Raw genomic sequence first — 26,801 nt, forward strand, 5'->3', positions numbered from 1 at the left:
TGAATTTCAGTCTTGTCATATTGATACTCCCACCACTAATAATAATGACTTGACATTTAGTTGGGTACTTAAAAAATAATATTGAGCATTGTGATTGGTGATTTATAAACATTCTGATTATGCTCTATATTCTGTAAAAGATCTCTCAAGACAGGACTGATAGGGAATAAACCAATTCATGAATATGCTATTCTTGGAAATACTCAGATTATGATCAGTATTTTAAAAGAAAACAATTAAATTTTACCTTCCTCCTCTCTTCTCCAACAGTAGAGTACCTCAGTCTTTCTAAAGTAACCCAAAGAACTTAAACTTATAGTTCTAACAACAACAACAACAACAGCAATAACACCAACAAAAATGGCATTTAAAAAAAGATTCCTAAATGTTGTTCTTTTGGCTAGAAAAGTTGTTGTACCTGAAGGTTGATTTCTGCCTCATAGAAGGTTAGGCACGAGCAGTAATGTCGATCTGAGTCAATATCTGTCAGGACCACCACAAAAAATGTTGGCTGCTTCCTTTCTCTGGACAGCTGCCACCCTCCAGGCTGACAAAACTAAATGGGATAGAAAAAATTGTCACATTTTAAAGGTATAATGAAAATTTATTACTTGTAAATTTTTGTGAAATGTTAAATATCCCTCCATTGTAAAAAAAAAAAAAAAATCCAGCTAATATGGTATGTTACCTAAGTCAATATATATATATATGTGTATAATAGCCAATATATATCTACTTTATATATATTAAGTACATATTTACAACATAGAACACTTTCTTCAATGCACATAAACATTTTAAGAAAACAGCCTAGATTTTCCACAGATGCCACTCATTCTTAGACACAGATTGGCATATGTAGATACAAATCACCATAAATGAAAAACTTCCCCCCCCCTTTAGAACAGATCATGAAATGAGTTGAAGACAAAGTGCTAAGTATCTATCACTTGTGGAAAGGACAATTATTTAAAAATTGCTTCATTAATCTAAGTCTTCAATTCAATACAATGAAAAAGATATCTTGTTCATCAAAACAGACCATGTTATACACTATGTAATGTATATTAATGTATTGTAAGGAATAGAAAACATACAATGTATGATCTTAGGGGAGCATGGGAACATGGCAGTGAACTGCTCTAAGATGCCCCAACAGAACTGGACTAGTAACAGAAAAGCAGTTGAAGAAGTCCCAAAATACTTGGAGGTTAAACAACACACTTCTAAATAATACATGGGTCAAAGACAAAATCTCAAAAGGAATTTGAAAAATATCTAAATGAAAATACAACTTATTAATATTTTTGGGATTCAGCAAAAGCAGCACTTAAAGGAAAATTTATAGCATTGAATGCATATATTAGAAAAGAAGAAAGATCTAAAATCAATAATCTAAGCTTCTATCTTAGAAAGCTAGAAAAAGGAGAGTAATTAAACCCAAAGTAAGCAAGTGAAAAGAAATTTTAAAAATCAGAGCAGAAATCAATAAAATTGAAAACAAAAAATCAACAGAGAAAATCAACAAAACATAGCTGGTTCTTGAAAAAGATCATTAAAATCAACAAGCCTTTAGCCAGTTAACTAAGAAAAAAAAAAAAAGATATGAATTACTCATATCAGAGGTTCATATACAAAAGTTAACTGCCTTCCTATATACCAAGAAATGAACAAGTGTTGTTTGAAATTAAAAATACAATGCCATTTACATTAGAACCTTTCCCAATTAAATAATTAGGTTAAAGTTGACAAAATATATACAAGATTTACATGAGGAAAACTATAAAACTTTAAAGAAAGTAATCAAAGAAGTACTATATAAAAAGAAAGATATTCCATGCTCATGGATAGGAAGACTCAATACTGTCAAGTATATCAGTTCTTCCAAACTTGATCTATAGTTCAATGCAATCCCAATCAACATCCCACCAAGTTATTTTGTGGATAATGACAAACTGATTTTAAAGTTTTAAATCTTTTAAAATCAGATTTTAAACTGATTTTTTAAAGTTTACAGACAGGTAAAAGATCCAGAACAGCAAACATAATATTGAAGAAGAAGAAGAAGAATGTCAAGGAATAAAGTCATTATTTGACTTAAAGACTAGTATTAAGCTAGAGTAATCAAGACAGTGTAGTATTGGTGAAAGAAGAGACATACAGATCAATCAAATAGAACAGAGACCAGAAATAGTATACCCAAACATAGTCAACTTTGACAAAGAAGCAAAGGCAATGCAGTGGGAAAAAAAATAGTCTTTTCAAGAAATGATGCTGAAATAACCTGATATTCATATAGAAGAAAATGAATCTAGACAAAGATAGACCTTGCACTCTTCATAAAAATTAGCTCAAAGTGGATCACACACCTAAATGTTAAAAGCACAAAACTCTAAAACTCCCAGAAGATAATATAGGAAAAAATTTAGATGACCTTTGGTTTTGGCAATAACCTTTTAGATAAAACACTAAACAATTAACCATAGAAGAAATAATTGATAAGCTAGACTTTATTACAATTAAAATTTTTTGCTGTGTGAAAGATACCATCAACAAATGAGAAGATAGTTGGGGCACCTGGGTGGCTCAGTTGATTAAGTGTCTGCCTTCAGATCAGATCATGATCTCAGGGTCCTGGGATCAAGCCCCATGTTGGGCTCTCTGCTCAGCAGGGAGTTTGTTTTTCCCTCTTACTCAACCTCTGTGCTCTCCCCCTCTCTCTAATGAATAAATAAAATCTTAAAAAAAAAAAAAATAAAGCAATCTTGGCTAACAGCAGCCTGAACATTAAAAAGAAAACGAAAAAGAAAACAACCCAAGGAAAGACTGGGAAAAGGTTTGCAAAAGACATACTGAATAACGTATAGTCATCCAAAATATACAAAGAATTCTTTAAAGTCAACAATAAGAAAATGAACAACTCAATTAAAAAATAGGCAAAAGATCTGAACAGATACCTCACTAAAGAAGATACACAGGAGAAAAAAAAGCATACGATAAGACATTCAACAACCTATGTCATTACAGAATTATAAATTAAACTAACAATGAGCTATCATTACATATCTATTAGAATGGCCAAAATCCAAAATACTGGCAATGCCAAATACTGACAGGATGTAGAACAACAGGAACTCTAATGCATTGCTGGTAGGAATGCAAAATGGACAACCACTATGGAAGATAGTATGACAGTTTCTTATAAAACTAAGCATATTCTTAGTAGACAATCCAGAAATTGTGTTCCTTGGTATTTACCCAAAAACATGTTCACAAAAAAAACTTGTACATGGATGTTTATAGCAGCTTTATTCATAACTGCCAAAACTTGGAAGCAACCAAGATGTCCTTCAGTAGATGAATGGATAAATAAATTGTGGCACATTCGAGGCAATGGAATATTATTTAGTGCTAAAAAGAAGCCATGAAAAGGCACGGAGGATCTTTATATGCATATTACTAAATGAAAGACCTCAATCCAAAAGGGCTACATACGTTATGATTCCAATTACATGACATACTGAAAAAGGCAAAACTACGGAGACAGCAAAATAAGATTAAGGGTTATCTGAAATTGAGGACATTGCAGGGACATGAATAGGCAGAATACAGAGGATTTTCAGGGTATGGAACTTGTATAATACTATATGCACAATATAGTATAATACCATAACACTGTATAATACCATATACATAAAACTGTGTAATACTATAATGGTAGATACATGTTATTATACTTTTGTCAAAACCTATAGAATTGTGTAACACCAAGAGTGAATGCCAATGTACATTATGGACTTTGGGTGATAATGATGTCAATCAATATAGGTTCATCAACTGTAATAAATATACCACTGTAGTTGGGGAGATTGATAATGTGGGAGGCTGTGTGCTTTGAGAACAGAGAGTATATAGGAACTCTTACTTCTTTCTGCTCCATTTTGCTATGAATCTAAAACTGCTTTTCCTAGTCTCCAAAATATGAGGGAAAAAAAAAAGTAAAGTCTATTTTCAAAAACCTGAAGAAAATAAGATTTCTTGATTAGCAGTATTGTTCAAGAAATGGAACAAAAACAGAAATGAACTGACCAATATAGTAGCTCTCTGTGCCAGATTACCTTCTGTCATTCTGTTCAATAACTGTGTTATCTTGAGCATTTTATTTAACCTCTCAGTGTCTCAATTTCCTCATCTGTAAAAGGTAGTCTCTGAGTACATACCTGCTAGTACTCTTGGGAAGTCTACATGAGTTAATACATGGAAAGTGCTGAGAAAAGCCCCTGGGATATAATCCAGTGATGGAAACATTATTCCCTTGGATCCAACTTTAGTTTCTGTCATCATATCTATAACACTTTCTTTCTCCTTCTGTATCAGTTTCTTCCAAAACCTGCCCCTCCTTTCATTGGCTCATTGCCTCCTTGACTGAGTCTAATGAGACATAGAAAAGGAAGATCTGGATAATTTCCTACATTTGGAGAGAGACATTAATCGTGTTTAGAACTTTTCTACCAGTAGAAAAATTCTATCAGGCCAATTTCTATAAGCAAATGTCATAGGAATAAAGAAATAGCATGAAAAGCTTAAAAATATCACTAATTAGTAAATAAGTGAAAATGTTTTTTATATTTTTATTTTGAAATAACTATTTTTAAAAAGATTTTATTTATTTATTTGACAGGCAGAGATCACAAGTAAGCAGAGAGGCAGGCAGACAGAGAGGAAGAAGCAGGCTCCCCACTGAACAGAGAGCCCGACGCGGGGCTCGATCCCCGGACCCCGGGACCATGACATGAGCCGAAGGCAGAGGCTTTAACCCACTGAGCCACCCAGGCACCCCTGTTTTGAAATAACTATTAACAAATATTTATTGAGTACTTGAGTATCAACTGTTCTGAGAACACTTCTCTGTAATTCCCAGTTATCTCCAGCATCCTCCAGACACAACAATCAAGTTCCTCTCCTGTGTTCCAACACCATTTTTGTACTTTTTTATTATAGTAAGTAATCTTAATAACAACAACCTTTTCTTCTTATGTATCTCCCTAGAACTTATTGTCTATTCTACTAATTTGGTACAGAAAAGTTGACCTGTCATTTTCTTTATGTGTATATTTCTCAACACTCCACCTATCCAAGTTCTTGTGGCCATGATAAGGATTTTTTATTCTAGAACAGAATAAAAGAATATTTTATTCTGATTCATTGAACAGAATCAAAATGGGTACAGAGATTCAAAGGCATCCCAGCGGTTAAAAACTATTTTCATAATAATAATAAAAATTAGTAGTTTCTTTCACTTTGTTGACATTTACATTGATGGTGCTAATGTAATGGCAAGTAAAACTGCCACCACCTTAACAGAAATGAAGGCAGCAATCCCCAAATTATACTTGTAGTCACTGTATTCTTCATAGCTGCACATCTGCAGTTTAAAAAAAAAAAAAAGTCAATTTCAGTTTAAAATGTCCTTGATGAAGCAATAGTTTAATTTCATTATTACTCAACCCCTGAGTATACAACTTTTTAAATATTCTGTGTTTCAAATAGTAAGTAGATATAAAGCACTTTTACTTCATATAGAAGTAGGATAGTTGTTCAGAGAAATACTATTCTTTAACTGTTTATGTTGTAAGCTGAACTAGCTACATTTCTTTTTTTTTTCCTACCATTTTTTACTGGAAAAAATAAATGACAGACAAATACGCTTATACAGATTTATGCATATGGCAGACATTTTCTCAAAATAATGAAGTGGGCCTGTCATTCTAAGATAAGGATCTGAGATATGCATTACCAATGATAAATGAGCTTTTAAACAATCATGAATCTCATAGCTTTTATATTTCTGATGAATGTGACAGTAACATTAACTAATGTAGTACTTAAAATATTATATATTAATATGTGTCGATATAGGAAAGATCTGTATAACTCACTGATTCCATATTTGCAAAATGACCAATGTATGACGTTATAAAATCATGGATGGATAAAAGACCCACTCAAAGTGCTAAGTATACCAAGAGTTGGTTTTTTTTTTTTTAAGATTTTTATTTATTTATTTGACAGAGAGAGACACAGTGAGAGAGGGAACACAAGCACGGGGAGAGGGAGAGGGAGAAGCAAGCTTCCCGCCTAGCAGGGAGCCTGACATAGGACTCCATCCCAGGACCTTGGGATCATGACCTGAGTCGAAGGCAGACCCCTAGTGAGTGAGCCACCCAGGCATCCAAGATTTTAATGTAACAGTATGAAAAGTTCATTGATGTGTTTACAGATGTCACACCACATCTAATTTTTAAGAAATTACTACTTGTTGAGTTTTGATATATCATTCAAATAAGAGTTTCCATATTATCTTAAAAAGTTATTAAAGTACTGCTCCTTTTTTCCAACTACGTATTTGTGAGACCTGGACTTTCTTAGTATACTTTAATCAAAACACCATATTGCAAGCGCTTGAATGCAGAAGCAGGTATGAAAATGCAGCTGCCTTTTAGTAAGTCAATATCAATGATATTTACAAAAATATAAAACAATAGCACTCTTTTCCCTATTTTCTACTTTGGAAAGTATAGTTATTTCTTTATAAAAAATAAGTTATTTAATATGTAATGGCTTATCCTTATTTTAAATGAGTAATAAATCATTTTAAACTTTCTAATTATAATTTATAATATATAAATGAATAGATAAATGACATAAACAAAAGTCTTTGGGGATACTCAATAATTTGTAAGAGTACAAAGTGTGAGATCCAAATGTGTAAGATCTGCTATTTTAGTGAAATGGGTATTAACATATAACTAATCTTGGCTTAAGCGACTTGAATAGCAGAAAGGTATAAGCCTTGGTAGGACTAGGGAGTTTTATCAGTTTACAAGAAAACCCAGAGGTGTTTTTCAAAACCTTATTCTTTCTCAACAAACTTCTTTCCAGAAGTAGGTACACATCATTTCCTAAGATGAGTTTCATAAACAAGAAAGAAACGCCTGAGCTTGGGCTATAAAATATCATGATAGAGCCTGAGTCATGGATTCCATTTGTTCAACAAACATCTCTTCTGATACAAAGTGAATATGTTCTGTGAATTAATAACAAATAATACCATTCTCTTAGAGGTCTGTAATTCATTATTAGCTGCTCATTGGGCTTGGGAAATAGTAAAAGCTATTCACTACACAATACTACATATTTTCACAAAACTTAAATGAAACTATAGGTTTCCAATGAGTATTAAGCTAAATCTCTTTATGTTATTTCTAATTTTATCGAATATACTGACTTCTCAATTCCACGGTACCCGTCATAGAGCAGAGTTCACAAATAACTTTTATAACTAATCACTTAAATGAACAATCAAATATTTTGCTGCTTAAACCAGAAAAAGCAACTCTTATTATGCCTACTTGTCTCAAATATTTTATATATACACAGAATAAAAATATTATAGAATAACCAAAAATGTCCACAGTATTATTGTGATTAATTTGAATGATCACGCAAAAGGGAAATATTATAAAAGATTCTCTGGAGAAGAGTCACCCTGAGTATTTCCAAGACCTTCATCCACATCTAAAAATTTACAACTCACTGAGACATATTTTACTGTAACTTTAATTTAAAAAATTAATGGGGATGCCTGGGTGGCTCAGTCATTAAGTGTCTGCCTTTGGCTCAGATCATGAATCTAGGGTCCTGGGACTGAGCACCCCATCGGACTCCCTGCTCAGTGGGAGCCAGCTTCTCCCTCTTCCACTGCCCCACCTTGTACTCCGTCTCTTGCTGTCTCTCTCTCTCTCTCTCTCATTCTGACAAATAAATAAATAAAATCTTTTTTAAAAAAAATTTTAAAGTGTCTCTTTTAAAAAGTATCTCTTTTGGGACGCCTGGGTGGCTCAGTTGGTTAAGCCGCTGTCTTGGGCTCAGGTCATGATCCCAGGGTCCTGGGATCGAGTCCCACATCAGGCTTCTTGCTCAGCAGGGAGCCTGCCTGTCTCTCTGCCTCTGCCTGCCGCTCTGCCTGCTTGTGTTCTCTCTCTCTCTCTCTCTGACAAATAAATAAATAAATAAATAAAATCTTTTTAAAAAATAAAAATAAAAATAAAAAGTGTCTCTTTTTTAAAAATGAAGCCTGTAGGAAGATTTATTCTTCTAACAGAAAATAATAAATATAAAACATCCAAAGGGAGAATATGAAAGTTTGGGTAGTAAGATCTCCTTAGTTATTTAAATGGCCTCACTGTTTACATTATAAAGGGAATTCAGTTAAATTCTGATAAGAAAAAAAGTATTAAAAATAAAAATTCTGGAAAATTCCAAGCATCGCTTTTCAGATTCAATAAGTACTTCAAAACTAAGCTTAATGTAACCACAGTTAGGATAGTAATGGTGAGTCACGGCACGCCTGTCAGATATATTTTACGAAATTTTGCACAAGATGCAGTCAAGATCGTCATCTAGGTACCGGTTATACATGAGATCTCTTATATTACACATTAAATTACAGCAATAAAGGAATTATTTTACATTATGCATTTAAATAGGGGAACCTGGGTGGCTCAGTCAGTTAAGCGTCAGACTCCTGATTTCAGCTCAGGTCATGATCTCAGGGCTGTTAGATGGAGCCCTGTTTTGGGCTCTAAGCTGGACATGGAGCCTGCTTTTATGATTCTCTCTTTCCCTCTCCCGCTGTCCTCTCCCCCCTAAAAAAAATTCCTTATATTTCATAGGAAATTTCAACTGAATTAAATATTCAAATGAAATGAATATGCAAACAGTCAGAAAATAAACAGTAGCTCACACAATTGAGTTTACAAAAATGTTTTTTCAAAGGATATCAAATTTCAAGAATTTTAAAGGATTTTCAAGGTTTCAATTTTCAAAGGAAAATTGAAACTTCCAGTTAAAATATCTACTTTCCAAATTCACTATATCATATATTTCGAAAATGAAATTATATTTCATTTTATATTCATATATTTATGAATAAATAAATATTTATTTCCACAAATTCCTGGAAAAACACATTCATATATTTATATGAATATAATTAATTCATTATATTCATTTTATGAATTTTAAAGGTATTTAAAGGTTTCAATTTTCCTTTTTTTTTTTTTAAGATTTTATTTATTCATTTGACAGAGAGAGAGATCACAAGTAGGCAGAGAGAGGGGGAAGCAGGCTCCCCGCTGAGCAGAGAGCCCGACTTGATCCCAGGACCCTGGGATCATGACCTGAGCCGAAGGCAGAGGCTTTAACCCACTGAGCCACCCAGATGCTCCAGTTAAAATGTCTACTTTCCAAATTCACTGTATCATATGATTAAGTAATAACAGAATTGGGGGTATCAAGAGATGACCCCACTTTTAATGAGAAGTATTCCTGGGGGCACCTGGGTGGCTCAGTCATTAAGCATCTGCCGTCAGCTCAGGTCCCGATCCCAGGGTCCTGGAATTAGGCCCCACATCAGGCTCCCTGCTCAACAGAAAGCCTGATTCTCCCTCTCCCACTCCCCCGCCTTACATTTCCTCTCTTGCTGTGTCTCTGTCAAATAAATTTTAAAAATCTAAAAAAAAAAAAAAAAAAGTATTCCTCATAGGATTTGGACTAAAATATAATAATGCTAACTGGTTCACACACTTCAAATCCTAACTGAAAGTGTGCTAAGGAAGTAATAAACAATGAGGGAGTGGACACTATAATTCGTGAACCTGAGCTCAAGTCACATTTCTGATAGGAATGTGAGAAAATGTTTAGACAGCTGGAAACAGAATAGTCACTAAAAGATAGTAAGCAAAATGATAAGCATTAAACAAACAGGATAAAATCAGGATTTTGCTCTCCCCAGTGTCTTTACTGAAAAACAAGAAAAAAAATGCTATCACAGGTGCAAATCCTACACTGTTTAGAATTGACTGTCATAACTGACTGGCCAACATTTTGCCCTCCTTTATTAAGTCACTGAGGAAACACATCTATTTAGAGTGATAGCATCAATGAAAATACTATATAAGTTGACAATATTGTTTTCACACATAAATGAGCGTATTTGCAACGGCTTATGTTTTTGACTATTCCCTTTTACCTGACCCTCATCATTACACACAGATCATGCTCATACAAATTTTACAACATATCTGGGAATAGTCAATATGGGGATTCCTTTTCGGGATGTTATCTTTGTTCAGCTCCAGTTTCCTTTAAGACTTTAGCATAATCTGGAAACAAATCATACCACAAGGCTGCAAGGTCAGACAGGCATTGCTGGATTCCACACATTAATGCAAACTTTGCTTACTTGCTTATCTAATTGCCCAAATGTGTGAAGTAGATCATTTGGAAATAGCCCATCTATCTGCAAACAAAAGGTAAGTGCCAATAATTCCTCATATTTGTTAAACACTATACATAATTGCATCCCATAACACTCATCTTATGAATGATGAAACCAAAGCTATTAAATGTTAAGGTCATATATAGCTAGAATGCAACAAAGGCAGGACTAGAATTCAACGCTCAGTACCTTTAGGAGCTGTGTCTTCTCACTGCTGAATTATCTTTATAAACCACCTAATTGGTATTATTTTATGTTAATATAAATTCATAGTAGAAAAATGAGGAAAACAATGAAAAGGAACTAAGTTCTTTAATATGCAAACTTTTGCTTGCAACCATTTATCTCTGGATGTATTTTTTTTAAATAAATTATGAGTCCTGTTTTTCTCTATCTTCTGGAACATGTAGACACCATCATGTAGATATATACTAGTACCATAACTTAGCTAATCCTCTACTGTTGGTTGCTTAAGGTGTTAGCAATTTTTTCTTAATAACTAATGTTAGGATATAAATGGTATTATATAAATTTTTCCAGGCATGTTTTATTAATTTTTTAGGGAAGGAGAATTGGTTTTGTAAATCATAAAATGGCACAAAAATGTTTAATTATCCTTGAATTCCTTTTTAAAGGTTAAGCAACCCCAGAATTATTTTGTTGTACTGATTTCTCTTATAAAGAGGGTAGAAAAGAAGTGATAACAAATAAATGTTATAATGAACTATATCCTGACCAAAGAAGAACTGTTTGAGAAATAAAATAACAGAAACTTCAGGAAACTGACCTCTGCTACCAAGCCAACCCACGGAAGCATCAGGTATATATTCTATCCTTTGGATGGATTATATTTTAAGAGTTCAGAGAAAACACAGTAGTCATAAGACTTCGGATGAGAAAGTAATTTAAGAGCTGGGAAACTCTCTATAAATGTTTTGTTGCCATAAAATAATGGTTGTCACATATATGTGCCTAATTTTACTGGGCAACTTTCGATGAAATATACTTTTAGAAAGATGATCCAAAGAAATTTGCTGCAAATGAAGCTTAATTTAAAATAGGTCACTTCTACTGCTTCTAGTAAAAATTTACATTCAGGGGTGCAGGGTGGCTCAGTGGGTTAGGGTCTCTGCCTTCGGCTCGGGTCATGATCTCGGGATCATGCTTGGCGCATCGGGCTCTCTGCTTGGCGAGGAGCCTGCTTCCCCCTCCCTCTCTGCCTGCCTCTTTGCCTACTTGTGATCGCTCTCTGTGTCAAATAAATAAAATCTCAAAAAAAAATTTACATTCAGATGTTTTATTACTACTACACAACATTACGTTGTCCTCAACAGTGTAATAAAACTTTCAGTATGTATAAAATAATAGGATTGTCTGCTTGCAGAATCCAAACAAAATGATTTAACATTGCTGGAATTAAGAGTTTAGTTATAGGGAGCCTGGGTGGCTCAGTCATTAAGCGTCTGCCTTCGGCTGAGGTCATGATCCCAGGGTCCTGGGATGGAGTCCTGCAATCCCGGCTCAGCGGGATGCCTGCTTCTCCCACTCCCTTTGCTTGTGTTGTCTCTCTCTCTCTCTCTCTCTCAATCTCTCTGTTAAATAAATAAATAAACTCTTAAAAAAAAAAAAGGAGTTTAGGTATATAGGCAGACATAAGAACACATAATCAATAGTTTTCTTTTATATCAGCAATAAATAATTAGAAAAACAGAGCCTATTCATAATTAAGATTATGAATTAATGTGTTATCAAAACCACAGGTTGAGCTAACCTAACCTCTCAAGTTTTAAATATTTTGGCAAATCATTCTCATAAAGAGTCCTACACAATGCTTTAAATATAAAAATTTCAAGAAGCAAACTCCAAAGAAAAAAATGAACATTCAGAATAGAATCAAGTTTTGAAAAAATAAAACAGCATGATTTACCAATTTAAAACAATTTTAAGATGAAAAGCACAAAAGAAATGTTATTAATGACTTCTGGTTAAGCAGCACAGCAGATGAAACGAATGTGTTTACTTCTATGACCTCCTGAAAACCCTCTAAAATTGTAATAAAAAAATACAAACAGGGGCACCTGGGTGGCTCAGTTGTTAAGCATCTGCCTTTGGCTCAGGTCATGATCCCAGGGTCCTGGGATCGAGCCCCGTATCAGGCTCCTTGCTTGGTGGGGAACCTACTTCTCCCTCCTACTCCCCCTGCTTGTGTTCCCTCTCTTGCTCTCTGTCTGTCAAATAAATAAAATCTTAAAAAAAAAAAAGCAAAATAATGTGAAAGGAGATAACAGGTATAAGATGTTAACAAGAATTCAGAAGCTGGAAAACTGGTTTACACTACAAATTCCTGGAAAAAATAATGAATGGGAGGTACTAGGTGCATATGAATGTCACCAAATACAGAGGCAAAACCAAAACAAACAAAAAAGGAACTCCATGACCTTAAAGACAATGTAAGGAGATGCAGAAAATTTCAAACACAGGAGAACAAAAAAGGGATCAAAACATTAAGAAGAGGAGTTCATATATCAGAGAACATTTACAAAGCAAGAGGAATATAATAGGACTTTAAAATAAAGAAACTAGAACACCATCCCAGTCGGTGTCCAAAAGGGACAAACAAATGGAAAAAGAGAGGAAAGGAAATTAGATCACTGCAGGAGTTCTAATTCTTAGGTAATAGGAAATTCAAAAAGAGTACATCCAAAGGAAAAATTTACAACACCCCCCCCCAAAAAATACAACCCTCTCCCCCACAAAAAGGCCCAGATTCTTGGGAAAGGACTACATTTCCATATGCCTAGCATAACTAAGTAATTTTTAAAAAACCCATTAATCTTAGCAGATCATCACAAAGTTTCAATAAATGAAAGGCAGAAAAAAGATCCTAAAGGGAAACCAATAAGTAAAAGAGAAAAAAAAAAAAAACGGGTTTGTGTATTTTACAATAGATCAAAGATCAAAATAGTAACAGAAACCTATTATATAATTAATCAAATTAATAGATATAACCAGAAAAGAAATAAAATCAACTCCAGAATTTAAAACATAGGACATAATTTAAAATAACATCCATTCTTAAATAAATTATATAATGAGTTCCATTATCATTGATATCATTTACTAGGCACATTAGCTGAAGCAGTCCACAGAAGAAAGAAATTAAAAAACAATGGAAGGTAAAATTATTATTTCCCAATGACATGACTGTATAACCTGGAAAAATGAAGAGGGCCAACTAAAAAACCACTATGACAATAACAATACAATAAGGTAATTGAATATAAAATTAATAGAGACAGAGGATTCTCATTGTGGGACAAGATTTACCATGCAGACTGAAATACCTTAAAAAGTTGGACAAAATATATGAAATAATGGTTTGCGAGACTCTGAATATAAGGCAATGAAGGACAAAGATCCTTGAAAGGAGGAAACAACATGAGCCCTACTACTGGCCCTGTTCTATGTCTTGAGAGAGTTTATAGGCCATGGTGTAGGGAGGAGGAAATGAAAGTAGAGCTGAGAGGACTCTCTAGATGAGGAGACAGAGCAGAGACTCTTCAGAGATCAAACACCATAGAGGAGAGAGTCGCACATAGAAAAAAGGTGGGTGATCTGCAGAGTTACTCTTGAGAAGTCAGCAGGACAGTGATCAGTGCATGTGTGTAAAGAAATCACCTGAGGCTGGCAGGAGAGCCATCTACAAAGTTTAGGAAAAACTGTGGCCATTGCTTAAGCGTGGCTGGGAGAAGTGCCCATTCCCATTATCCAGACTGGAAAAATTCATAATTCTCATGAGCTTGGAGAGAGTACACAGAAAAGTCTTGCCCCAGTAGTGGAAATAATTAGTCCTAAACTGGATTTGCTTAGAACTCACATAACAAATCATAAAAGCAAGACCTAAAAAGATCAAACTGTTTATAAGTAATTTAACTGCATCTCAGGAGCTCAAGAGGATTTAAAGGAATACAAAATATCCACCATCCAACAAGATAAAAGTCATGATGTCCCGCCTCCTACTAATAAACATTAAGAAGTATGCAAAGAGATAGGGAACAAAACCCATAAGGAGGAGAATAATCAAACAAAACTGACCTGGAACTGACAGAGATACTAGAATGAGCAGAAAAGACACAGAGTTACTGTAACTGATTCTCATATGTTAAAAAAGTTAAATGGAGACATGGAAAATCTAAAAGAATCAAACTTCTAAAGAGGAAAACTACAATTTTTGAGATAAAAAACACACTGAGTAGGATTCATAACATATTAAATGTCACAGAAGGAAAGAACGGTAAACCTGATTTGACATTAATAAAAAAATCTTAAGTGAAATATAGAGAGACTCCTGGCTGGTTCAGGTGGAAGAGCATGCAACTCTTGATCTCAAGGTCATGAGTTTTAGCCCCATGTTGGGAATAGATAGACAGATCGATAGATAGATAGATAGATGAGAGAAAGCAAGAAAGAAAAGAGAAAGAAAGAAAGAGAGGTAGGGAGGGAGGGAGGGAGGGAGGGAGGGAGGGAGGGAGGAAGGGAGGGAGGAAAGGAAGGAGAAAAAAGAACCCTTCAAAATGAAATGAACATCATTGAGCTCTGGGACAACTTCAAGCAGCCTAACATACAAATAATAAAAATCAAGGCAATGAAGAGGAGGAACAGAAAAAATTCATTTGAATTAATAATACCAGATAAAACTATGGATCTATACAAAACAATGAAGAGCTCCAGCAGTGGTAACTACATGGGTAAATAAATACAAAAGATTTTTTTGTATTATTTAAATCTCTTATTAACAAAGTAACACTGCAGCATGGGGTTTAAAGTATATATAAAATTAAAATGGGGGCATCGGGGCGCTTGGGTGGCTCAGTGGGTTAAGCCTCTGCCTTCAACTCAGGTCATGATCTCAGGGTCCTGGGATCAAGCCCTGCATTGCGCTCAATGCTCAGCGGGGAGTCTGCTTCCCCCTCTCTCTGCCGGCCTCTCTGCCTACTTGTGATCTCTCTCTCTGTCAAATAAATAAATAAAATCTTTTTTTTTTTAAATGGGGGCATCTGGCTCGGTTGGTGGAGCATGTGACTCTTGATCTTGGGATCGTAAGTGTGAGCCCTACTTACAGATTAGAGATTATTTAAAAATAAAATCCCCACTTAGATATAGATATAGAGATTACTTAAAAATATTAAAAAATAAAATACAAACTATAATTGTATTTAAAGTAAATGCAATTTAAGTGTTTTCATAAAATGTAAATTAAAGAAATGCAAAAATAAAAATTAAATGTCAAAAAAAATCTTTTAAAAAATCATAAGATGATGTCAAAAACTGCACAAGTCAGGAAGGGAAAATGGAACAGTACAGTGGTACTATATGTTTCATATATCAAGTAAAAATGACATAGTATCACTTGAAGATAGAGTGTCATTAAGTTAAATACACTATAAGTTAAAGATGCATAAGCCCCCAAAATGACAAAACAAAGAGTTAAAAATAATAATAATTCAACAAAATAAATAAAATGGAATAACCAAGAAAATCATTAATCTAAAAGAAAGAAGAAAATAAAGGGGAGGAAACGACCAATGAAATGAATATAACACAAAAAGAAAAATACAACTAAATATACTAATAATTACATTAAATGGAAGAGATAGTGTTCTTGGATAAAAAAGCAAGACTCAGGGCACCTGGATGGGCTCAGTCAGTTGGGTGTCCAACCCTTGATTTTGGCTTGGTCATAATCTCAGGGTCATGAGATCAAGCCCTGTATTAGGCTCCATGTTCAGGGTACAGACTGCCAGAGAGTCTCTCCCTCCTCCTCTCTCTGCCCCACTGCTTCTCCTCCCTACTCTCTCTCTTCCACTCTCATAAATGAATGAATGAATGAATGAATGAATGACTCAACTATGTGCTAACTCTAAAAAACACTTTAATTACAAAGTTCTAAAGAAGTTAAAAGAAAAAGGACTGAGAACACATATCTAATGCTAACATTTATGAAAACAGGGCTGACATAGCTACATTAGTATCAATGTAGATTGCAGAGCAAAGAATATTAACACAAACAAAAATGGCATTTTATGACATATGGCCAATTCACCAAGGGGACATAAAATCTTAAATATCTGTGTTCCTAATAAATACCTTCAAAATACATTAACAGAACTGCAATCAGTCAATCAATAAAATGGATTTCCTCTACTTTAGTCAAAGATTTCAAAATCCCTCTCTTGATAATTGATAGAACAAGTGGACCAAAACACAACAAAACAAAAAGTAAGGATGTGGATTTGAATAACACTATCAACCAACCTGATCTAATTGATATGTATACAACCCTTCATGGGGTGCCTGGGTGGCTCAGTGGGTTGAGCCTCTGCCTTCAGCTCAGGTCAGGATCTCAGGGTCCTGGGATGGAGCCCCACATGGAGCTCTCTGCTCAGGAGGGAGCCTGCTTCCCCCTCACTCTCTGCTTGCCTCTCTGCCTACTTGTGATCTCTCTGTCAAATAAATAAATAAAATCTTAAAAAACAAAACAAAACACAAAACCCTTCATAAAACAACAGCAGAATATACATTCTTTTCAAGCATACTTAGAACATTTACCAAGATAGAGCATATCCTGGGCCATAAAACAAGTTATAATAAATTCAAAAGGATTCAAATCATAAAAAGTATGTTCCTATACCACAAAGGAATTAAATTAGAAATCAAAAACAGATCTTTGGAAATTCTACAATACTTGGAAACTAACTAACAATTCTAACAATTCTAAACAACTCAAGGGTCAAAGGAGAAATCAAAAGGAAATTATAAGGTATGTGGAATAAATGAGAACGAAAAGACCACCTTTCAGAATTTGTAGGATGCTACTAAAGTAGGAGTTAAGGAGAAAGTTATAGCACTAAACACTTAAAATAGAAAATAAGAAAGGTCTCAATGATCTTAGCATCTATTTAAGAATTAGATAAAAAAGAGAAAGTTTAATTCAAAGTAAACAATAAAGGAAATAACAGGGATCAAAACAAAAATCAATGATATAGAGAACAGAAACAATAGAAAAAGATAATGATCAAAAATCTGGATAAACAAAATAAAACAATACGAAACCAGAGAGGGAGATGAACCATAAAAGATTCTTGATCTTAGGAAACAAACTGAGGGTTACTAGAGGGGAGTGGGTAGGGGCATAGGGTGGCTAGGTGATGGACACTGGGGAGGGTATGTGTTGTGGTGAGCACTGGGTGTTGTTTAAGACTGATAAACCACAGACTTGGACCCCTGAAACAAATAATACATCATATGTTAATTTTTTAAAAATAAAAATTAAAAAAACTTGATAAACTTCTAGCCAGATTTATCAAAAAAGACAGAAATTGTCAATATCAGGAATGAGATAAGACATCATTAGAGACTACAGATATTAAAAGGATTATAAGAGAATATTATGAATAACTTTTTACAAATAAACTTGATAATGAGATGAAATAGACAAATTCTCTGAATAATGCAAACTACCTGAGCACACTCATGAAGAAACAGAATACCTAAATAACTCTGCAATTGTAGTTAAAAACTTTCCGTGAAGAAAAACACAGTCCCAAATAACTTTACCAGTGAATTCTACTAAACACTTACGGAATCAATAATAACAATTCTACAAAAAAGCTTTCAAAAATTGAAAAGGACAAAATACTTCCCAACTTCATCCTATGAGGCTAGCTAGTATTTCCCTGATACCAAAACCTGGCAAAAATATTGTACACATGAACACAGTTGCAAAAATTCTTTTATAAAATGTTTTTTAGCAAACTGAATCTAACAGTATAATACAAGGCTAATAATACATCATGACCAAGAGGGATTTATTCCAGGAATACAGGGTATGTTTACATTTGAAAAGCAACTGCTGTAATTCATCATTTAAAAACCTTTACATAAGAAAATATAACAAACTAAAAAAAGAAAAATGATAGTTTAATAGAAGCAGAAAAAGCATGTGACAAATTTCAGCATCATTTGTGTTAAAAATCGTGAGTATGCTGGGAGTAAAAGTGAATTTCCTTAACATGATAAAAACATCTATGCAAAATCTGTATCATACTTAATGCTGAAAAACTGAATGCTTTATTGCTAAGCTCAAGAATAAGACAGATATGTCTACAATCACGATTTCTACTCTACTTTGTACTACAGGTTCTAGCCTGAGCAATCAGGTAAAGGGAGAGGGGAAGAAATGGTAGGTGTATCACCCAGAAAAGAGATAAAATTATCCCTATCACTAATACGACTGTCGAGGTAGAAAGACTAATGGAATCTACAAAAAATGTCTAGAACTAATACGTTAGTTTAGTAATAAGATTGTAGGATATGTGATCAGCCTACAAAAATCAACTGCATTTCTACATACTGGTAGTGAAAAATCAAAAATAAAAATATCATTTACAATAGCATCAAGAATAAGAAATAGGGATAAATGTCAAAAGATAGGAAAGACCTGTATACTTAACTACAAAATATTGGTGAAAAGCTAAAGAAGACCAAAATTAATAGAAAGATATACCTTATTCAACCTTTGGTCCATTCAATATTATTAAGATGTCAGTTCTCCAAATTAATCTTTATGTGAATAAATCTATAAAGTCAATGCAATTGCAATCCAAATGCCAGCAGGGACACCTTGGTGGCTCATTTGGTTAAGCATCTGACTTTGGCTCAGTTCGTGATCTCAGGGTTCTGGGAGAGAGCCCCATGTCAGGCTCTGTGCTGAGCCCTCAGCCAGGAGTCTACTTGTCCCTCTTCCTTTCCCCCACCCCCTCGTGCTTGCTGTCTATCTGTATTGTACTGCAGTCACTCTTCTTCTAGTGATGATGTGAGATGATATAATGCCTATATGATAATATGAAGAATGCAAAGGCACTGTGATCTAGCCTTAGGCTACTAATGACCTGATTATCTGCCAGAAGGAGGATCCTCTGCTTTCAGAACACAATGGAGCACAGGTAACTGAGATTGTGAACCCAATCCCACAGAAAAAGCAGGGATACACTACTACGGTTCTATCTGCTTCCTTCCCAATATTGTTGAACCACTTATATACACATTTATGTGAATATACAAATATTCAGGTTTAATTCAAATAGTGCAATCAAACTCATCCATCCCTATCTAGATTCACTGTTAATATTACACCACATATATTTACTTTTGCTTTTTAACATAGGCATTTATCTTAGCTTCCAAGGTAGAACTTATTAAGACCATAGTTACTAAAGTTGAAATTTTATAAACCACTTCTAAGAAAAGATGAATCATATCATCAAGACTTTGTACAAATTTTATGGAAAATAAGATTCTAATCAGTACTGAAAGCTGACATTTCAAAACCCTTTAGGCCCAACAAATCTGCTTGCTCACTTACAGAAACTCATTACCCTTTATTTTACTTTTGTTAAAGATTTTATTTATTTATTTGACAGAGAGAGAGACAGCCAGAGAGGAACACAAGCAGGGGCGGGGAGTGGAAGAGGAAGAAGCAGGCTTCCCGCTGAGTAGGAAGCTAGTTGCGGGGCTCAATTCCAGGACTCTGGGATCATGACTCAAATGGAAGGCAGACACTTAAGGATTTAGCCACCCAGGTGCCCCCTCATTGCCCTTTACAAGTCAGAAATACTCAGATATAATGGTCCAGGAAACAGTAGTAGATATATTTTTCATTGAAAAACAAAGGTAACAAATGAGAATTCCTTGGTTTTTTAGAATAAATTCAAAATGCAGTGCTTAAATAGAGGAAATAAGGTGAGTTCTGTTTCGATTCTTCTTCTATTCCGGCTTATAAACATTGTTTATAAACACTGGAATTTTACTAATTTCCTGGATAACAAATGGAAGGAATGCTCTCATTTGGGGCTTTTCCACTTATAATTCCATTATCATGATCTCAAAAAACAAATACCCACTGGAATCTTGATTTCAACTGACTCCTTCAAAAGACTTATACATAACATGGCTGATATTACTGAAATTTAAACATAAGAAATTACACCACGTGTGAAACATTCATTTGCATTCTTATCCTTTCAAGTGCTTCATAACAGCCCAAGGAACATAAACTTGAGAATTACTGGTCTTCTTCTTCAAGAAAATAATTCAAGGGCCAGCAATCCCCTAACATAGCCTCATCTAAAGAACAGAAAGAATGCAAGGTGCCAGACACATCTTTGAGGGAAAGTTTAACAAAACAAAAGGAAAAAGCAGGCACTACCTACCCAAGGAAAAATGGTTTAATTATTAGCAGGTCTGAACAGGGAAAAATTGCCCCAAGTGAAACCTTTTATAAAAGTAAAATTGCATACTGTATATTAAGCTCAGTATACTAAAAACTGGCTTCTAAATAAAGTATATGCAAAAAACAAAGTCTCAATAAAACATTAACAAATGGATTCCTGCAGAATATTAGAATACTAACCCAGAACAGTGGAGTTTATCCAGGCAACTTAAGGTTAGTTCAATATTCAAAAACAAATCAATATTACCTATCATGTAAGAAAAATCACAGGATACCATCAATAGAACATTAAAAGCATTTACTAAAATTTCAATACCCATCAGGATAAAAATTTTCAGCAACCCAGTAATAGAAGGATAAACAGAAGGGTACTTCTTCAACCAGATGAAGGATATGTGTAATAAACCTATAACTATCATAGTAAATGGTAAAAGATGGGATAATTCCACTTATGTGCAGGAACACAGGCTATCTATATTCACCATTCTGACAAGAAAAGATATATACAGAAAGGAGTAAAACTGCCCCAATTTGCAGATAACAAGAATGTCTATATAAAAAAATCCCAGGGAATTTACAAAAACACTTTTAGAACTAATATGAATAAAATTGCAGGTTATGAGGTCAACACACAAAAATCACTTAAATTTTTATATACCAGCAATAAACAATAAGAAACAAAAAAAATTGTGTCATTTATAATAGCTCCAAAAAAAATGGAATTACTTAGGCATAAATCTAACAAAGCATGGCAGAGATGAAAGAAATCAAAGAATACCTCAACATATTAAAGGTGTCAATTTTCACTAAAATGATCTATAGGTTTAATGCAATATCAATCAAAATCCAAGCAGGGCTTTTTTTTTTTTCTTTTTTTTTTGAGACATAGGTAAAGACATAGGTAAGTTCATTCTTAAATATTATGTGGTAAGACAAAAGTACCAGAATAGCTAAAAGAATTTTTGCAAAAGAAAATTAAGTTAGAGGAATCATACTACTGAATTCCATGACTTAACCATAAGGCTACGCTAGTAAAGACAGTATCATACCAGCTAAGAAATATAAATAAAAATACTAAAGAGAGCAATGGAACAGAATAGATAGTCCAGAAATAGACTCATACAAATATGGCCATCTGATTTTTGACAAAGGTACAAAAACAGTTCAACTAAAAAAGAGTAGTCTTTTTTCAACAAGTGATGTTGGGAAAACAGGTCATCTATCTGCATGCAAAAAGAAAAATTAACCTCAAACTAAACCTCTTATCTTATACAAAGATTAACTACAAATGAATCATAAGGCTGAATATAAAACACGAAACCATAAACCTTTTAGAAGAAAATATAAGAGAAAATCTTTATCACCAGAGGTTAGGCAAAAAAGTTCTTAACATCAAAAGCAAGATCCATCAAAAAAACTAATCAGAGTACATCAAACTTTAAAACTTTGTGTCTAAGAAAAATACTGTTAAAATGAAAAGTCAAGTCTCAAGAACATATAAAGAACTCTGAAAACACAATAATAAACAACAACCCCATTAGAAAATGTGCAAAGATTTTAGTAGATATTTCTCCAAAGAAGAATGGCCAGAACACACAAGATGCTCAACATCGTTAGTCATTAGGGAAATGCAAATAAAATACATAAGATAGCACTTCACACACATTAGAATGAGTATAGTCAAAAAGACTGATTAAAGTGTTGATGTGGAGAAACTGGAGCCCTCATACACTTGCTGGTGGGAATGTAAAATAAAGCAGTCTCTTTGTAAAGCAGTTTGGCAGCTCAGGACAAGGTTAAACACAGAGTTGCCATATGACCCAGTAATTCCAGTACTAGGTACATACTCAAGAGAAATGGAAATGCGTGTCCACACAAAAACTTGTACATGAATGTTCACAGCACATATTCATAATAGCCCCAAACTAAAAAAAACCCAAATGCCCTTCAGTAAGTGAATAGATAAATATATGGTATATCCACATAATGGAATACTAAGTAAAAAAAGGAACAAACTACTGATAATGGCAACAACTTGAATGAATCTCGAATATATTATACTAATTGAAAGAACCCAGGACCTAAAGGTTATATACTGTATGATTCCACTTATAAGGCATTCTTGAAAAGATAAAGCCACAATAATGAAAAACGTATCAGTGGTTGTCAAGGGATACAAGTGATAGGAATGTGACAACAAAGGGACAGCATTAGGAAGTTTGCCGAGTGATAGAACTGTCCTGTATCCTGATGGTAGTGGTTGTTACTCAGCTCTAAATATGCGGAAAATAGGGCTCTACACTAAACAAATAAAAAGGTCAATTTAACAATGTAATAACTTAAAAAATAAAAAATTTTCAAAGAATAATAGACAAAATTCTATTAATCCCAGCAGCTTCCTATGAGAAGTAAAACAAAACAAAACAAAACAAAAACAACAACAACAACAAAAAAAACCCTGGCCAAATTAGGAGTGTTTAAAGCCAAATAAACAGATTATTTTTCCAAGGGGGTCTCTGATTATAGTTTCCCTAAAAGCAGACCCTGAAATAAGGAATTTCAGTGCAATTAGTTTATATGGGAGATAATCCCTGGAAACCGTGGGAGAGGAGTAGGAAAGAGAAGGCAGCCATGGGGTATATCAACAAGCAGGCTACCGCTGGGGGCAAGTGGAGCTCAACCATGCTGCGGAGACAGTATAGGACATGCATTCGAGTTATCTCACCCAAAGGGAAAGGGACCTAGAGTCTTTTCTCTCAATTTCTGTAAATCATCAGTTGAAGGCTGCTCCTGAGGTGGCAGGCATGAATATTCCAGAACTTCTGGCCTGCCCATGGGCAGAGACAGAGCAGGCTCCAGGGGATAAAGAATGCCCTCAAGCTAAAAATCACGGAGGCTGGCAATCAGATATTGAGACAACATACACAGAAATGGAAGGTGCTGAGGAAAAATGTGCATCGGGATGCTAACAACATTTGCTCCAGATGAGTAAACATATGTAGTTGGATATTAACAGAATTATCTCTGAAATAAAACCCAAGATACTGCCTCTAGAAGGTCAGAATAGGAAAGACATTTCACTTTTTATTCTTTTTGAATTTTTCATCATGAACATAAATACAACCTGTTCAAGGTTACTGCAATCATTCAGGGAAAGATGATGGCAGCTAAAATTGTGCTCATAGTATTAGGGATGGTGAAAATTCATGAATTATTTCAAAAGTGCAGTTAATGGGATGAATGACATATGTTAGGGAAAGATGAGAACCTAGAATGAGATTTAGGTTTGGGGTCTGAGCAACTGCAGTATTTAAAACGTGGTCAACAATAGTATCTTCGTCAAAGGGTTGTTGTGAATGTGGCAGTGGGTTAGAACAGTGCCTACCGTGGAGTTAAGCACCCAATAAAAGTTACATTAAAAAAAGTAATAAAGTAGGCTCTTACGTATACTGAGTTATATTTCTGTTTCCTATATTCCTTATGAAACGGAATAAGATAATTTGAAATTATAAATTATTAACATTTATTTAATTTTTAAATTCCTTATTAAATTGAAATTAAGAAAGCAATTCCTTTTTTTTTTTTTTTTTAGATTTTATTTATTTATTTGACAGAGAGAGAGATCACAAGGAGGAGGCAGAGAGAGAGGGGGAAGCAGGCTTCCCGCTGAGCAGAGAGCCCGAGGTTGCAGGGCTTAGCGGAAGGCAGAGGCTTAACCCATTGAGCCACCCAGGCGCCCCAAGAAAGCAATTTCTTTAACAAATGACTTGCAATGAAAATTAAAGTAATATGTGGATCTTGTCTGGATGTTGATTCAAGCAAACCAACTGCAAAAAGACAGTGAAAGAGCAATACATATACATAAACAAGTGAAGAAATATGAAGACTGTTGCATATTTGGTGATATTAAAGAACTACTCTTAAATTTTTTAAGTATGATAATGACATTGAGATTGTGTTAATAAACAAAAAGAGGTCATCTCTTCTAGAAAGGCAGACTGAAATATTAATGAATGAAAGGATACAAGTTGAACCATATGCAATTACGTTGTAGGTCAAAATGGATGGATATATACACTTTTATATAGCCCAATTAATATGATATCTTTTCTTTTTTTTCTTTCCAAAATACTCCAACTGGAAAAGCACGAGGCTGGTGAATGGATAGGGCTTCCAGGTGAAAAAAAGAATGACCACTGTTAATGATTGTTGTAGCTGAGTGACAAGTATATGGGTGTTCACTATTTTGTATTTTGACATGTTAATTTTTCCATATTTTGAATGATAAAAAACTGAGGACAAAACCCCACCTTATATAACTGCGCCTTCCCCAATGGTTATTAGCACTCTATAGGACACAGAATACATATAAAAAACATAGATGTTGAAATGATGTCTAAATATTCTTCTCAAAAAGGTGCATCTGTAAAAAATGATGGGCTAACAAAAACACTGTGTAATTGACAACCTAGAGGGGGACTAAAAACAAAATAAACAAACTAGTGAGATTATCCAAGGAAGATAAAACAGAAAAACAAAAATTAGAAAAAAAATGTTCTTTAAATGTTACCAAACTCTCACATCTAACTTATTATGATAGACTTTCTTAAAGTTTATGACAGTTATATAGTCCTCACATTACAACCCCTTTTACCTACTTTTAACTAGTATTTTATAGTTTCATTTAGGCTAATTAAACACCATCTGCTCTGAATTCTATTACTTATCTCTTTATTAGATATGGATGTAGGTATAGCCCAGGTAAAGGTTACAGAACAATTTAAATACATTCATCAAGTTCTCTAGAGTCTTTTTTAATATCACACACACACATACACACAATCACAAACCCATCTGAAAGAGATTTCCTGCTTACATATATATATATAATATATATATATATATTTTTAAGTTTTTATTTAAGTAATCTCTACACCCAGTGGGGGCTCAAACTCATGACCCAGAGTTCAAGAGTTATATGCTCTACCAACTGACCCAGCCAGGTGCCCCATACATATATTTTAAACACAGTTTGAATAAGAATAGACTCATTCTACCTTAGATATCTCTGGAAAAGTTTAATGACATTACAAGTTTAAAGTTATAAAAACATATACTAATGTTTCTTTAATATTATGACAAACATTTTAAGAATTACGGCTGTTAAACAATGAAATTATCTTCTAGAGAATAAGAGCCCCTTACCAGACATATTAAACCAGAAGCTAGATGGCAATTTATTAGATATACTGAAAAAAAGGGATGCCTCGGTGGCTCAGTTGGTTGGACAACTGCCTTTGGCTCAGGTCATGATCCCGGAGTCCAGGGATCAAGTCCCGCATCGGGCTCCCAGCTCCACAGGGAGTCTGCTTCTCCCTCTGACCTTCTCCTCGCTCATGCTCTCTCTCACTGTCTCTCTCTCTCAAGTAAATAAATAAAATCTTAAAAAAAAAAAAAGATATACTGAAAAACAGATTCGTAAAGAAGGCTGAACTTGATAATCTCATAGCCTTTGTCACCAGCTAGAAAGGAACTGAATCCTGAGTCTGGGCCTAATTTAGGGCATGATTTTGGTCAATTTTTCTGAACCCCAGTTTTTCTTGAACCTAAAATACCTCACATTTTGCTGATAAGATTAAGTGATATAATACATTGTTAATGACTTAGAATGGTATCTACGCCATAGCAAATGATTAATAAACCCTATTATAGAATCTGTGGCCTGTCACAAGCTGATACTAGCAATCGATAGAATTTTCATTATTACTGCTATTGCTATAATTATAAAAGGGAATAGGGGCATCTGGGTGGCTCAGTCAGTAAACATCTGCCTTCGGCTCAGGTCATGATCCCAGGGTCCTCAGATCAAGCCCAACATCAGGCTCCCTGTTCAGAGGAAAGTCTGCTTTCTCCCTCTCCCACTCTGTATGTGTTCCCGCTCTCACTGTCTCTTTTTCTTTCAAAAAAGAAAACAAAAAACAAACAAACAAAAAACTTTGAAAAAAAGCGGGGGGATGAATAGTATACGTGACTCATGACTGGAACAGAGTAAACCTTCCACCTTAAGGGTAGGATAAAAGAGGAAAGATAAGGCCAGTGTTGGGGGATAGGATCCAGATCCTCTATGTCAGTAATTTCTATAAGCAATAGAAGCAGTAATGGTAACTC

The 26,801-nt window shown here is 34.3% G+C and overlaps 1 protein-coding gene across 2 annotated transcripts in view; it reads right to left on the bottom strand.

Moving 5' to 3' along the window:
* The window catches only part of SBF2 (SET binding factor 2), a 485,581-nt gene that overhangs the window by 271,390 nt on the left and 187,390 nt on the right, over positions 1–26,801 (bottom strand). For both annotated transcript variants that reach the window (XM_032853454.1, XM_032853455.1), the window contains exon 3: positions 419–556. In XM_032853454.1, coding sequence (XP_032709345.1) covers positions 419–556 — 138 coding nt within the window. The remainder of the gene's footprint in view (positions 1–418; positions 557–26,801) is intronic.

Source organism: Lontra canadensis, unplaced genomic scaffold (genome assembly GCF_010015895.1).
Source record: "Lontra canadensis isolate GAN:19392208 unplaced genomic scaffold, GSC_riverotter_1.0 scaffold7, whole genome shotgun sequence".
NCBI lineage: Eukaryota > Metazoa > Chordata > Mammalia > Carnivora > Mustelidae > Lontra > Lontra canadensis.